The 16,409-nt window shown below is 40.3% G+C and overlaps 1 protein-coding gene across 2 annotated transcripts in view; it reads right to left on the bottom strand.

Moving 5' to 3' along the window:
- The window catches only part of UBTF (upstream binding transcription factor), a 324,947-nt gene that overhangs the window by 106,017 nt on the left and 202,521 nt on the right, over window positions 1–16,409 (bottom strand). For both annotated transcript variants that reach the window (XM_070944829.1, XM_070944830.1), the window contains 3 exons: window positions 11,317–11,472; window positions 9,257–9,367; window positions 782–870 (listed from right to left, as the gene is read on the bottom strand). In XM_070944829.1, coding sequence (XP_070800930.1) covers window positions 782–870; window positions 9,257–9,367; window positions 11,317–11,472 — 356 coding nt within the window. The remainder of the gene's footprint in view (window positions 1–781; window positions 871–9,256; window positions 9,368–11,316; window positions 11,473–16,409) is intronic.

The raw sequence follows: 16,409 nt of genomic DNA, 5'->3' as shown, positions 1-16,409 counted from the left end.
CTGGAATCATAGTTATGACAAGCTTAGTTCCAACTAAGCAACATCTGTTTCTTATCTGCCTCATTCCTTGCCACTTAAGGTTGTAACCTTCAATAAATGGCATAAGTCCCACAAAAGAAATGTGCAAAAAATCTCCATGTGCCCATCTCCCACAAGTCAGTACATACCTCCTTTTCATGGACTCTCCAGCAAATTATCTTTTCCCACCCAGCTTAGAGAGAAACCCAAACAAGCAACAGGAAGGTTAAGTGAGAAGCAACAGTATTCTTCCACAATTTCCAGACACCTGTATTGTTTAAACAAGTTTTTTCTTCTGTCTCATGAAAGAAACTGAGAAGTTTCATGAGATCACAAATTCTAATTTTGCTTTACTAAATTTTTGTCAAGTTATGCCCTTTTATTATGCTGTTTGACTGGGTTGTATGTGTGTGTGGGGTGGTGAGGTAATATGTATGCATGCCGTGTATCTTAACTTTAATATTTAGCTTTTTAAGGTGTTTTTTAAGTTGTTTTGGAAAAATGCTTTGAGAAATTTACTGAATTTATTAGATTTTTATCCCATATTTATTACTTTATAACTCCAAGTGGCAAAAATACCAAATATCCCTTCCTCCTCATATTAGCACCCTGTGTATCCTGTAAATAAAACAAAACAGTAGGAAAAAGCTTACTCCACCCCCAAATGTGACATCTACACATACTAATCAGCCATCCCATAAAGGTACTTCTGAATTCAGACAGACAACCCCACATTCCTGCATCCTAATAAGCCAATACTTACATAGGGGGTTTCTTCGGTTCACCCTGGAGTTTCATCTTCTTGGAGACATTTGTTGAACATGGTGATGCCCTCATCTCACTCAGTTCTCGCTACAAAAAGGAAAAGAAGGATAAAAGGCTGCCCTTTCCCATTTCCCTATTAGAGTTTTTAATGAAATATTTGAGTTTTGAATGAGGAACGAGCAGTTAGGTCTGCTTAACAACCATGAAACCTAGAACTTTTAAAAGTGCAATACTAACAATTAAAATTGTGGGTCAAATAAACAATCTGACACTTTTGGAAGGTAACGTCTAATCGTATTCAGCCATTTCAAGGGCTTGTATATTGTCAACAGGAATATTTTCAATGTACTTTCAAACATATTTGCCTGCAGCTAGAAACCTGATTTGTCACTGCGTTATTTTATTTACCAGCTGAGCCAATTATTTCTGGACTATCTGACTTTCCGTACCTTGCCAAGAATTGTTATCAAAAGCTACTACGCATGTCCATCCACCCACATTTCTTTCACACATTTTTTTTTTCCTTTGTTCTCATGCCACGGGGGTGCCGGTTGCTGAAAGGCAGCTGGCCCAATTTACTTTCAAAATGTAACAATTATCTTTCTTAGTTAGTGAGGTGTTTTATTTTCTTTATAACAAATAAATGAGTTTTATTAGAAACTTTTCTTCGCGTTTCTTTTTCAGAATATTGCAACAGTCTGTGCACAGTCACTCATGCCCTCGTCACCTCTCGCCTTGACTACTGCAACACTCTCTACATGGGGCTCCCCTTGAGGAGCACCCGGAGGCTCCAACTGGTCCAGAATGCAGCAGCGCGGGTAGTGACGGGAGCAGCCTGGCGCTCCCATGTAACACCGCTCCTGCGCGAGCTGCACTGGCTCCCAGTGGTCTTCCGGGTGCGCTTCAAGGTGTTGGTTATCACCTTTAAAGCGCTCCATGGCATAGGGCCTAGCTATCTTCGAGACCGCCTGCTGCCACCGACGATCTCCCATCGACCCGTGCGCTCCCACAGAGAGGGCCTCCTCGGGGTGCCATCAGCCAAACAGTGCAGGCTGGTGACCCCCAGGGGGAGGGCCTTCTCTGTGGGGGCACCTACCCTCTGGAATCAATTGCCTCCAGAGATAAGGAGAATCCAAGACCTCGGTGCCTTCCGCCGTGCCCTTAAAACCTTCCTTTTCCAGCAAGCCGGGCTGGCCTAATTTTTTAAGTGTTTTTAAGTGTTTTGTTTATTGTTTTTAATTAATGGGGCCAAATTTATATATGTATATTTTAACTGTATTTTAATATTTGTACTTGATGTTTTTACTTGGCTGTTCACCGCCCTGAGTCCTCAGGGAGAAGGGCGATATATAAATTCAAAATAAAATAAAATAAAAAAATAAACTTGGAATAAGCCTCGATCCTTCCTCTAAACCAGGGTGTTTTTTCCCAGAGCCAAACATGGGATTAATAAATGCCCTGACATCTGGTAGCAGAGGATGGTTGATTTATGGCTTTTTTCCTTGTTTTGTTATTTCTGATAAGAGCGCATAGGCAATTAGTTTTTAGCTACTGAGGTACGCTAATTATATTGCTAAAATGCCGAAACAGAAGAAAAAAGGAAAAATGAAGCACAGAGCTTTATCCTCTTTGGAAGAAGAACAGGAGATAGTAACGCCCTCAAGATTCCAGCCTCTTGCTACGGCTATGCAATTGGAACAAGAAGGTGCCATGGGTGAAGAAGATCTGAAAATGCTTTCGGAAACACATCAAAGGACAGATATCAGAACAGCTGTTTTTGAAGATAATGAACTGCGACTGAGGTCGGTAGCTTTTTCTCAATTTGCATGCTATGAATCTATCTTCCCAGAGCCCAGATTACAATGTGCTTGGTGCTAGGCCAAGAAAGTTTCCACAAACGGCAAAGCTTTTTCACCCCCACGCAGAGAGAGAAGTAATTCATTATTCTTCTCAAAGCCCTGAGCTCACCCAGCGTGAGATGGCCATCAAATCCTATCGTGAGCATGTAAAATATTATGAAAATGAACTGTCTCGATTTAAAAGAGATTTGTTTATGCTGGAACAAGAAAAGGCAGAGTCCCGTGACTTAAGATTTTCAAAAGAGGCCATCTTGTCTTCTTCCTCAGAGCCAAAGACACTCCCCCTGGTGGATTTTGTGTCAGGCCAATCAGACCAGAGAGCACTGCATACGTCACATGAAAGTCTCCCTGATCAAGTTACATATAAACCTGCCACGCAATCATTTCTTGTAACTGGGCTGCCCGAAGCTAAAGGTGCAGCACCATCTGCTGGCGAAAGTAATTTACTACAGGAAGCTGAAAGAGAAAGGAGCTTAGATGAACATTTTAAATTACTACAGCAGACCCTGGCAAACCTGTCTCTAACTCACTCAGAGATTCAAGCTGAAATGCCACAAGTGTCTCCACGGGCTCAAACTCCAACACCCCCTGGTGGTGATGGTGCCTTTTTAGATGGAACACAGGCACGCTTTATGAAGCAAAGGCAAATGACTGCATCTCCAGCAGGTCATGCCAATATTGCAGATCAAGCACAAATGGCAACTGGAATACAGCAGATTCCAGTGCATCAGCCACACCAGCAACAAATGCCTGCATATGTGCCCCAGCCACAAGTGCAAATAGGACCACCTCCTGGCCCACCTCCAATGACACAACCAAGACCATTTTTAGGTCCACAACAGGCACAGCAAATACCACAGGCATTTCTGCCGGCACAGCCAGCATACCAAGTGCAGGCTCCTTACCAGGCATTTTCTGTCTCTCCACTAACTGGTGAGTCAAAACTAAAAATGTCAGGACACAATTACAAAGCCTGGGTCAGTAAGATTACATTATTGCTTCTTAGAGAAGGTACTCACTGTATGGTATTTAACCCTCCTGCACAACCATGGGATTTTGCAATAAGAGATTTAGAGATAAGGGCTCGCAGAACATTATTGATGTCCATGGATACTGAACTGCAGGTCACTTTTCCACCAAACACAACAGCCCGACAAATTTGGGCTGAATTGGAAAATTGCTACAGGCCTATCTCAAGTGAATCTTCATGTTTACTCATGTCTGAACTCCACGGTTCGAGATTGAAACCTGGTGAACAAATTGGAGGGCACTTGACCAAACTGAAAGGACTGAGAACAGAATTGAGAGAAAGAGGCCATAATATTGAAGATATTCAAATGATCAGCATCATTATTAACTCTTTGAACTATGAATGGAAAGATGCTGTTACAAAAATTAACCAAGTTCCAATTGCTCAACGCACAGTGGACAATGTCTGTAGACTTTTAATTGAAGAAGAGGCATTCATGTTGGCCACGCCACATTTGAGAGGACCACCCGCATCAAGAGCTCCAGCTAGGCGCCCCTTCCAAGGAAGGACCTACGCTCCAAGGATGCTGAGATGCAACACCTGCAATCGTGTGGGACACGCCACCCGGGATTGTCCCCAACGAGTTCCAGCTCCTGTCACATACCAGCCCAGAGGAACAGATTCCAGAGGCAGAGGCAGAGGCGGAAGACAAGGTCGTCGTGGTCCCCGGTGTGATCCACAAACTCCACTCGCCACACTGGATTTAACCAATGATCCACAACCTCAACCAGAGTACGACAGACGACTCCTGTGGACTTTGGACAGTGGTGCAGCATTGCATGTTACCTACAGAAAGGAACTTTTGACAGAAATGTACGAGCCTGAACCAGAGCTACGTGAACTTTATTCTTTCTCCAATCATCCTTGTCAGGTCAAAGGAAAAGGAACTGTTTATGTTGAAGAGCTCGATGCATTCATTCCTGATGTTTATTACATACCAACAACAACCAGCAACTTGCTTAGTCAGAGTCACTTGTCTAGAGCATTAAAGTTCCAGGTTCACCACCTTGAAAAAGCAAGTTACATAGTTAAAGATGGAGATATTGTTGCTGAAACCATATTAATTGGTGGTGTTTATTACTTAAAGCCAAAGCCTAAAACACAAACACAGGCAAGTATGCAAACTCCAAAAAGGGAGAGCACAGGCCCAGAGAGAGATGCTCCAGAGAGAGATCCTGTTGCTATTCCTAAGGCTCCTAAAGCCAACAAAAAGAGAGTTGGTAAACAGGTTGCTCAGAGCAAACCTGAGGTTCCTCATAAAAATGTTAATGTTGAGAATTCACTAACTGGTAAACCTTTGCATTCCAGGTGTATCCACAAATGGCATAGAAGATTGGGGCATGCCAGTTTCCGTGTACTTAGGAAGATGCCGGAGTTCGCAAAAGGTTTGGATCTAAAGGGGTGTAAGGTGTTTTTGGATTGTGCTGTCTGCAAAAAGGCCAAATCCAAAGCAGCAGCCATTCCCAAACGCGCTACACGCCTGTCAACACGCATTTTTGATTTGGTTCACATTGACATAGTTGGTCCTTTCCCGCCATCATTTGGTGGTAGAAAATATTTTCTAACAATTGTTGATAATTACTCTAGATACGGATATGTATATCCTATGAAAGAAAAATCAGAGACTTTTCAGATCTTTAAAGACTTTGCAGCCCTTGTTTCTACCCAACACCAAGTTCGCATCGCCAGAATCCAGAGTGATCATGGTGCCAAATTCATGTCTCAGCGTTTCCAGGACTGGATGCGTAAGAATGGAATTATTCATCAGACTTCGGCCCCTTACACACCGGCTCACAATGGAGTCGCAGAACGAAGACAAGGGGTACTGCAAACCATGATGCGTTGTCTCCTAGAAGACGCCAACCTTGGTAAGATATACTGGGGTGAAGCTATAAAATATGCAAATTATATTGTCAACCGTACTTGGAGCAGTGTAACAAATCAGACTCCTTTCTTCATGTTGTATGGCTACAAGCCCGATCTTAAAAACACCCATATTTTTGGTTCATATGCTATGGTGAACATTCCCTTAGCTCGAAGAAGAAAAGGAAGTCCAGCAGCAAAGAGACTGAGATTTATAGGTATTGATGATAACTCAAAATGGAGCAGATTTATTGACTCTAAACATGCAATTGTGATTTCCCAATCTGCTAATTTTGAAGAAGATATTGACTGGTCCAGGATTCATTCCAATGATCCTGGAGTTTATTTTCCCAGAGATGATACTGCTGATGCTACGCAGATTGATGATCAAGATTCCACTGATTCTTCTCAACCCGATGTTCCGTCTTCACAAGCTGCGGATGCTGACGCTAGCGACGAAAGTGAGGACGAGGACGAAGCAGAAGAAGATTGGACAGTTGTCCCGAGATGTTCCAAGAGGGCCACAAAAGGAATCCCTCCACAACGATATTCTTGGCAACTGACAAAAGCACCCTTACCATTGATTTGCAATGTCACACTTCCACCTGATAATTTCACACAAATCAAGCAGCTCCCTGATTCAGAGCAAGACAAATGGTATGATGCAATGCAGGTTGAAATGGACAGTCTAAAGAAACTTAAAGTGTTTACACCTGCAAAACCTCCAGCAAACAAAAAGATCATTGGCACTCGATGGGTCTACAGAATCAAAAAGAAACCAAATGGTGAGTCACTGTACAAAGCCAGACTTGTAGCTCAGGGTTTCGCTCAACGTTATCCTGAGGACTACACAAATACTTACTCACCGACAGTCAGAACTGAGAGTGTAAAAATTGCTTTAGCAACTGCAACTATCCTTGGTTTAGAAGTTTTCCAGTTTGATGTTGACACGGCTTATCTACATGCAGACCTAGATGAAGAGATCTACGTAAAAGGTCCTCCAGGATTCCGACAGCAAGAAGGGGATACCTGGTTCCTAAACAAAAGTCTTTATGGTCTGAAACAATCCGGTTTAATGTGGTATTTATGTCTTACTGACAAACTAAATTCAATGGGCTTTATTAAGTCCGAAACTGATGAGTGCGTGTTCACAAAAAGATCTAACAATGCATATGAGATAGTTCTTGTTTATGTTGATGATATTGTTTATATTGGTCCAAATAAGCAAATGAGTGAAATTTTTGCCAAAGCTTTGCAGAGATACTTCACATTGAAATCATTAGGTCACATTAGCACTTATTTAGGTGTTCAGATTGAAAAAACACAGAAGGGGTTTAGTCTTTCACAAGAAGATAAAATTGAACAAATTTTGCATCATTGCAACATGAAAGATGCTAACACAACAAAGACACCCATGCAAACAGATTTTCATAACTTGACACAAGAAGCAAGTCCTGAGTTCGAGGATCAAACACTTTATCGTTCAGTCATTGGGTCACTATTATACATTAGTAGTTGGACCAGACCCGACATTGCACTTAGTGTTAATCTCTTATCTCGACATGTAGGGAAAGCAAAACAGTTTCATTGGACATGTATTAAGAAATTATTGAGATACCTAAAATACACCAAACATTTGAAGTTATTGTTAGAACCAACACATACTGATTATGCAGAATTATGTTGTTATGCAGATTCTGATTGGGCAAGTGATAAGAAATCACGTAAAAGTACTTCAGGTTATATGATGTTCTTAAATGGATGTCCTGTTTATTGGCAAGTACGTAAACAGAATTTTGTTTCTTGTTCATCTACTGAAGCTGAATATGCTTGTGTTTCAGATGCATGTAATTCTCTAACTTGGTTTGATGCTTTAGTCACAGATATCTGGACACACCCGATCCGACTGATCACCGTGATGGAAGACAATGAATCGGTGGTTTATATTTCTGAATCACATTTTACAGGTTCTAGGTCCAGACACATTGACATCCGTTATCAAAACATAAAACATTTAGTGAAAAAAGGTTTTGTCAAAATGCAATATGTATCTACACATGATCAAATTGCTGATATGCTCAACAAACCACTTCCAGCAGCTCAACACGAGTATCTGCGTGAGAATATGTGCCTTATTTGATGATGTACTGATATTCGCTCAACTGGCAAAAGAAGGGGAATGTCACTGCGTTATTTTATTTACCAGCTGAGCCAATTATTTCTGGACTATCTGACTTTCCGTACCTTGCCAAGAATTGTTATCAAATGATTAAGAGATATACTTATGGGGGTGGAGGAAATGGACAGATTATGAGTTGAATAAATGTTAAATGTTAAATGTTAAATTAGGATTTATTATATAGTTTTATAGTGGAAGGCTGCTTTGAAATGTTATATTAATGTACACAAAAGGTTAAATGTTAAATTAGGATTTATTATATAGTCTTAAAGTGGAAGGTTGTTTTGAAATGTTATATTAATATACATACAAGGTTTGATTTAAGAGATATAGGTATGGAGAGGAGAAAAAGGGCAGATTATTGTTAAATTGGGAGTTATAATAATATTACTATGCTAAACCAGAAGTTATTATATAATGTTATAGTAGAATGTTTTTTTGAAATGTATAGTAAAAGGGGGACATAATAATATTATTAGAAAGAAAGGGTCAGTATTTGGGGGATGGAGTAAGGGGATGGTAAAGTATTATATAATCTGTTATGAATTTGGATTTTATTTTGAAGAAGTCACAGGGGGAGGGGTGGAGAGGGGGGGTTAGGGAGGAGGGGGGAGAAAAAAGGGGGAAAAATCTGTATTTGAAAAACTTTTTCAATAAAAAAAAATTGTTATCAAAAGCTACTACGCATGTCCATCCACCCACATTTCTTTCACACATTTTTTTTTCCTTTGTTCTCATGCCACGGGGGTGCCGGTTGCTGAAAGGCAGCTGGCCCAATTTACTTTCAAAATGTAACAATTATCTTTCTTAGTTAGTGAGGTGTTTTATTTTCTTTATAACAAATAAATGAGTTTTATTAGAAACTTTTCTTCGCGTTTCTTTTTCAGAATATTGCAACTTGGAATAAGCCTCGATCCTTCCTCTAAACCAGGGTGTTTTTTCCCAGAGCCAAACATGGGATTAATAAATGCCCTGACATGATTGTTATCATTTTAAATGAAGACAGAGAATCTTGTTCTATGCCTAATTTATTTATTAAATGTATTGCTCATCTCCACAAAAACTCTAGGCGCTGTACAATAATAAATCCATACTAAAAATGATACAAGTCAAAAACTACAAGCGTCCAGAATACAGACGACCTATTGTAAAAACTTTACAATATAACTTTTTACAGTCTAATCTGAAATCTGGGGGAATGCCCTGATTTTAAGGGTTGTTTCAAATAAGGTGAGGGTGGGGGCCAGACAGATCTCGGGGGAAATGTTGCTCCAGAAGGCATGTTTCCTAGGTCCTCACAGATATCACTGCTTAACACATGGGTGTCAAACTCAATCACATCACATGACGTATCACAATGTTTTTTGCCTTTGTAGAGCTGGGGTGGGTGTGGCCTGCACATGACGCATCCAGCCCCCGCGCGGGCCACCAGTTTGACAGGCCTGGCTTAACAGATGGGATATGAAGCATCCCAACTCTGTCCAGTTTCCTACATTCCTACAGAAACCCTACATGCTTGCTCTAATACAGTATATTGCCAACCTCATATCGTTTTTGATCTTCTGCTGCTTTCTTGATCCACATAAGTTTCTCTTTTTTCTCCATATTATTCCAGGTAGTTTCCATAGCTTTTAGTGCTTTCCCCCTGTCATTCTGAGATAAAAGAAAGAGTATTATCAGACTTTATAGCAATAGTACTTAGACTTATATACTGCTTCATAGTGCTTTACAGCACTCCCTAAGGCTAAGCAGTTTAGAGTCAGCCCATTGCCCCCAACAATCTGGGTCCCCATTTTATCGACCTCAGAAGGATGGAAGGCTGAGTCAACCTTGAGACAGCCAGGTTCCAACTCCTGGCAGTGGGCAGAGTTAGCCTGCAATACTGCATTCTAACCACTGCACCACCACGGCTCCATAAACTGCAAAATCTTTCCAAAGATGCACTTCCAACCATTTCAAAAAGAAGGTAGAATGCATGTGTCTTTCCCTTCACAGTACCCACATACTCACTTAAGCACATTCACTTCCTTCTCACTCGACCTAAATTCATGGCTTAACATTTTGTCTTCTTCTCAAGTCCCTGCCCAGCCCCTAGCCCCCTTTCCTCCTAGCAAGTTCTTTCTGGTATTTGTGAGGCATCTGACAATAATTATCTACCTTGAAGGAGCTGTCAGAAGCAGAAAAAGTGTAAGTGTAATCTGTGTGTGCATGTGTGAAGGTAGAACTATAAACTTTGAAAGACAAGTGTAATAGAGGAAGGAATACATGTTCTATAGCTTTGCTGTACAGTGTGCTGTACAGGCAGGCAGGGGCATACAGCAGCTTCCTCTGAAAAGGGGAGGGGGTTGTTTGTGTCTTTGAACCACAGTACCAGTTTCCAAATTGCTGGTACCTGTTGTGGCTCCGATCACCGAGCCTGTGTTATCAGCAGGAGAGGACTCCGAGAGTGAAGGAGAGGAGTTGGCAAGGCCTCCCTCTCCAGGACCCTCCTCTCTGGCAATGCCTCCGGTGTCCTCCGAAGGCCAAGAGATAGGCCCCGGGCCAAGCACTTCCACGCAGCCGCAGGTGGACAGTAATGATGATGATGATGAGTCTTGGCTGGACCCTAGACAGTGTCGCAGAGATAAGCACGCGCAGCAGAGGAAGAGGCGTGCCAGGGATTAGGCTGAGTCACTGGACCACACCCCACAGGGTATAAAAGGGGGTGTGGTGGCCGTTCAAGCTCTGTGACGAGCAAAAACTGATATTGAACAAACCTCTCTGCATTGCTGGACTTTTTGAATATTCTCTTATCTGTTGTGTGCTGGCTTTGAAAAACACTCCCTTCGTAAGTAAAAGACTCTTGGCAGCCAGCCACTGGGTTGCTGCCAATTCTGCTCTTAGAGAAACCTTTGTTGGCTGGTTTATTTCACTATTGACTGTCTATGGGGGTGCGTGTGTGAGACGGGGACAGAACAGTACCACAATGTAACACAATACAGAAGCATTCCTGAGCACCATCAAAATGAGGGCTATTGTGAGCTTGGAACATTTCTGTTAAGACTGGAACCCTTCTCAAATTTAAAATAGTGGTTTCAAGTTTGCAGCAGGGCATTTCCAATGTGTAAGGTTTAAAATTCATTTTTTGCACACTTCTATTGAATATGTAACACCAAAAGGTTGCCAAATTATATACAAACTCCAGTCAAAGTACTGTTTCTGACTAAAATGCCCAATTGGGAATTTAGTGCTCAATCTGTGTGGCTGAAAAGAGATCTAGTTGAGAAATGTCACTCTTCTCCAGCAGCTAAATAACACCAATAGTTTATATATGGGCTCCCTCAAAGGTCCCTGCACCCAAACTGATTTAGAGCTGTGTTTGTCAATCTTCAACCAACTCCCAGAATTTTCCAGCCAGCATGCTGCCTGGGGAATTCTGGGAGTTGGAAGTCCACACGTCTTAAAAGTAGTTGAGGCTGACAAACACTGATCTAGACCGATCTAAAAAAAAAAAAAATCAAAGAGTCAGACCAGATAAAGTCTTGGAAGTGAGATGTGGAGGAAATCTCAAATTTATGAAGATGTTTACTATTATGACCATGCCTCTCCTTTTCCCCCTTTACCTTAAAGCGGGCAAGATAATCGCCAATAACACTTTGCTGCCAGATCTCCTCAGCAGTCTTGGGTGACTCAGGAAGTTTACCACGATCTTCCTTGCCAAAACCATGTTTTTTCTCTGTCTGAGCTTTTAGGGCAGACTCGCGAGCCTTATACTTGGCCTAGATGAGCAAAGAGCAAGTATGGTTAAAATCTATGAGTTAATCAAGATTTACTGGCTAGCCAAAAAGAAAAAAAGAAATATTGGCTGATTGAACCCCAATGCAATTAGGCTCTAAAAAAAGGTTATATATAGAACCCTGGGATTAAATATCTTTTTTTTTTATTGAAAAAGTTTTTCAAATACAGATTTTTCCCCCTTTTTCCCCCTCCTCCTCCCTAACCCCCCCTCACCCTCCCCTCCCCCCATGGCTTCTCCAAAAATAAAATCCAGATTGATATCAAATTGTATAATACTTTACCATCCTTTTTACACCTCCCCCCACATGCTAACCATTTCTTTCTAACATTGTTATTATATCCCCCCTATACTATACATTTCAAAGCAACCTTCAGCTATAAAACTATATAATAAATCCTAATTTGGCATTTATTCAACTCATAATCTACCCATTTCCTCCACCCCCATACATATATCTCTTAAATCAAATCTTTTACGTATATTTATATCTAAACATAACATCCCTTTTCCTAAACTAAACAATCAGTAACCTAACCTATCTCCACCCATTTTCCTACAGGTCTACCATACATATTATTTTTAATATCTTTGTTCTTCTGCCCACACCACACAACTAAAAAATATTTCCATATATAAATAAAATCCTCAAATGACTTTAAATTTGTAATCCATATAGTATCTTCTGTAATGTCTTTCAACTGGATTATTAATTCCATCACCCATGTTAGGGTAACATCAGGTTCAGCTTCCAACAGTATATTCAGTATCTTCCATTACCATCTGCCCCCATCAATAATAAGTATTTTCATATATAAAAAACCACCCGAGTGACTTTATATTTATATTCCATATAGTATCTTCTGTAGTGTCTTTTGTCTAGATTATTAATTCCAACCACCACATTGGGGTAACAACCAGATCTTCTGCATGCCCCAATCCCATAGTTCTCTTGCTTTATAACTCAGCATATACGTAATCCATTTTTCAAAGAGTCCAAAATAGAAAGTTCCAATCCACTCAATCAGAGGCCATCTTCCACATCCCAAAAGCACCAGCACTGCAGAGATCTGTTATTCTTCTCAAAATAGTATAAGTCAATAATTTGCCTCAGCTATATTTTCATGTATCAGCCGTCTATAAATCCCGCTTATTATATTTAATCGTCTCTTAAGTAACTGGCATTAGACTGTTGTTTAGTTTAAAATTTTTTAGTTTTGTAGGACCTACTTCTTCTTTTCTTAACTTTTTGTGGTTTAGATCTCCATCCTAGTTGCCTTTCTATGACTTGTATATCAGCTGATTGAGTTCCATGCTGGTCTGTAACTTGATAAGACATCACATTAAAATCCAAAGCCGCCTCTCTTATATTTATAGGTAATCCAACTATAACCTCTGAAGGAGAATCCAAAAGCGGCTCATCCAAAAGGGCCTCTGTAACTTGTTGTTTTTCCATTACCTCCATCTCCATCTGCTTAGCCTGAGTTTCAATCTCTTGTTCATTTTGCTTTTCTTTATTCCCCTCCTGTGTTCCTAACACTGATGGCGTACGTGGAGATGTTGGGTCCATTTTAAAACCTTGTAGTAAAATTCTTCCACTTTTTCAACAGTATTTAGTTGATATCTTTCTCCTTGGTATCTCAATATTATACCAACTGGAGCATCCCACCTAAATGGGATGTTTTGTTTCTTTAGCTCAGTCACCAAAAATCCAAATTCCTTTCTATCTTTTAACATCTTGGACGGCAGCTCTTTATATATCCAAATCTTCCTTCCATTCATTTCTAGAGTGGAGTTAAAAGACTTTTGCACAATATCATTTCTTATTCCTTTATCAGTAAAGTAAATCACCACGTCTCTAGGCAACTGCCTTTGCTTTGCAATCCAAGAATTTACTCTGTAGGCCTTATCAATCTTACAGGATACCTCTTCAGGACTAACCTTTAAAATCACAGCCAGAACTTCAGCAGACATCTTTCTCAAATCATCTCTGTTGTTTTCCTGTATTCCCCTCATTCTGACCGCAAATTCCATGGACCTATATTGCATCATTGTGACTTCTTTTTCAATCCTTTGTTTTATATTATCTGCATTGTAAGTCTTGTGATCAGCTTCCTTTATTTTAGACTCTACTTCTGAGCTATTTTCTTGAATATTTATCAAATCATTTTCAATTCTTTGCATTTTATTGTCCAGATTATAAATCTTATAATCAGCTTCCTTCATTTTAGACTCTAATTCTAAGTTGGTATCTTTATCCATCTTTATAACTATTTCTGAAAAACTTTTCAAAGCTGTTACAATCTGTTGTTTCAGATTATCATACTTTCGTTGTACCAACTCTTTAATTTCCTGCCTGAATTTTTCAAGATTCTGGTTCACAATCTCATCATGTCTTGCCATCTCCTCCAAAACAAATTCCTTTAGGTCTTTAAAGCCATTCTTCTGAATCTGCAAACTCAAAACTTGCTCACATGATTTGTAAATGGGGGAACCCCCCCCCCTGCAGCTTGGTTGTCTGGCTTTGTCAGTTTTAACGCCATCCTGCCACACAAACAAACTCTTTTTTTTTTTTAAAGGCTTTTCTCCAAACAATATCAATATCAAGTCTCTAAGAAGGAAGAAACATGAAATAGAAATTTTTCTCTTCAATTCTAGCCAGCGCTGTTATTTCAGATACTTTGTAACGTATTGAACTATTCAAACGGAAGGACTTTCGCTTTCAGCTTTCTTCTTCTCAAGCCTCAGCCAGTCGCCATTTTAAACTTTCTTTCTTCGCTTTTAAAATCAATCATAGAAATGTTAGAAATACTTGCAATTTAGGGTCCCAAATCCAGGTTTCATCCTATTTGTTCAGGCAATCTGTTAGATTTCGTTGATTGGATTGGTCCCATTGCCTGGCTCTGCAAAAAGCAGAGTTCCCCCAACACCCGGAGCAGCGGCGAGCTGAATAGGGAGCCACATTCTGCTTCCTCCCCAAGAGTAAAAAAAAATCTCTGGGGAGTTCGCAGAGGGCTGTACCTGCTCTCGCCGGCTCTCTTTCACGTCTCCTCAAGGAGACGGAGTTTTTCGAGCCGTCTCTCAGCTGTAGAGACGGCTCTTTACGGGTGACGAGGCTGGCGGTCCCAAAAGACCGTCTGGCGGCGGCGGAAACCAAACCGGAAGCCCCCTGGGATTAAATATCTTAAGCAAGTTCCAAAATGAGAAAATCAGAAGATGATTTGGTTCATTTACCAAATGTTCACAGTTTAAGCAACAAACTTTGTGATCTAACAGCCATTATGTACAGGGACAACTTGGATCTTGTTGCAATTACAGAGACATGGTTCAGGTATTCCAATGATTGAGATATAAGTATACCAGGCTACATACTATACAGAAAAGACAGAGTAGAAAAATGGAGGGGGGAGAGTTGCCATTTATGTCAAAGGGGGCATAAAAGCAACACTAATTCAGAAAACACATGAGCTACTTGAAACTCTCTGGGTTTGTTTACAAACTAAAGAGGGATCAGTCATCAGAATCGGAGTCATATACAGGCCCCCAGGACATTCAGGGGATTACAATAGCATTCTGGTTGAGAAGATAACCCAGATGGCAATAAAAGGAGAAGTTGTAATAATGGGCAACTTCAACATGACTGATGTTAACTGGAATCTTTCAACTGCACTTACAAGCAGGAGCAGGGATATGTTGGAGGCATTAAAAGGTGCCTCTCTAAAAGAGTAAAATGCCCAACAAGAGAGGACCATATTCCAGACTTAGTTTTGACAAATGGGGATAGGGCAGTGGTGGGTTGCTCCCGGTTCGCAGAACTGGTAGTAAAAATTTGTAATAGTTCAGAGAACCGGTAATAACATTGACTGGCCACGCCCCCGAACCGGTCCCGGCCCGGCCGCCGCTCGCTTACCCCGCCCACCTCATCAGAGGCTTTTTTTTTTTTTTACTTTTAAAAGCATTTTTTCTACAACCTCTTCGGCTGAAAAAATGCTTTTAAAAGTAAAAAAAAAAGTCTCTGATGATCGCGCGGCTCAGCTGGGATCATCAGAGGCTTTTAAAAGCATTTTTTTCTGCCACCACTTCAGCCAAAGAGGTTGTAGAAAAAAAAATGCCTTTAAAAGCCTCTGGCGATCCCAGCTGAGTTGCTTGATCGTCAGAGGCTTCTAAAAGTATTTTTTTCTGCAACTTCTTAAGGTTGTAGAAAAAATGCTTTTAAAAGTAAAAAAAAAAAAGTTGGCCACGCCCACCGTCACATTACCCCCACCAAGTCACACCCACAAAATAAGCCACGCCCACAGAACCAGTAGTAAAAAATTTTAGAACCCACCCCTGGGATAGGGTACTAGAAATTGAGGTTGAGGTAGGGAAAAACATAGGTTCCAGTGATCACCAATGTCTTTGGCTTGACATTAAAACTAAAACCGATATAACATACACGAAAACTAAGTTTTAGACTTCAAGTGGAATTTTTTTAACCAAAATTGGGGATTATCTACAACATGAACTTTTTTTTAACAAGTTTTATTGGTTCCCCCCCATACACACCCACATATTTTTTGAAACAGAGCATTGAGTGTATCACATCATATCATATACAATTTATCATATTCAAATATATTTTACTTTGTTACCGTTTCTGCCAAAGTGTTCTTTTTTCATATTTATTAATCAACTTTCAATTTTTCTTTTCTTATTTCTATAAACAGTATCTTCTTTCACCCTCAAATTCTATTTTTTCCATTCTTAATCATTTTACATTCTCCTTTAATTTTTTTAAATAGTTCATTCTTTATCTTGATATATTTAAACGTATTCGGGGATGCCTTTCCTCCATTTCATCTTTTTTGTTTTACAGCAATCTTTCTTCTCTTTCTCTTCCTCTCCCTCCCCTTCTTTCATCCTTTCTACCTTCTTCTTCCC

Source organism: Pituophis catenifer, unplaced genomic scaffold, assembly GCF_029215685.1.
Source record: "Pituophis catenifer annectens isolate HBS135680 unplaced genomic scaffold, rPitCat1.0.hap2 SCAF_5, whole genome shotgun sequence".
NCBI classification, from domain to species: Eukaryota; Metazoa; Chordata; class Lepidosauria; order Squamata; family Colubridae; genus Pituophis; species Pituophis catenifer.
This window is presented reverse-complemented; position numbering and strand designations above follow the sequence as displayed.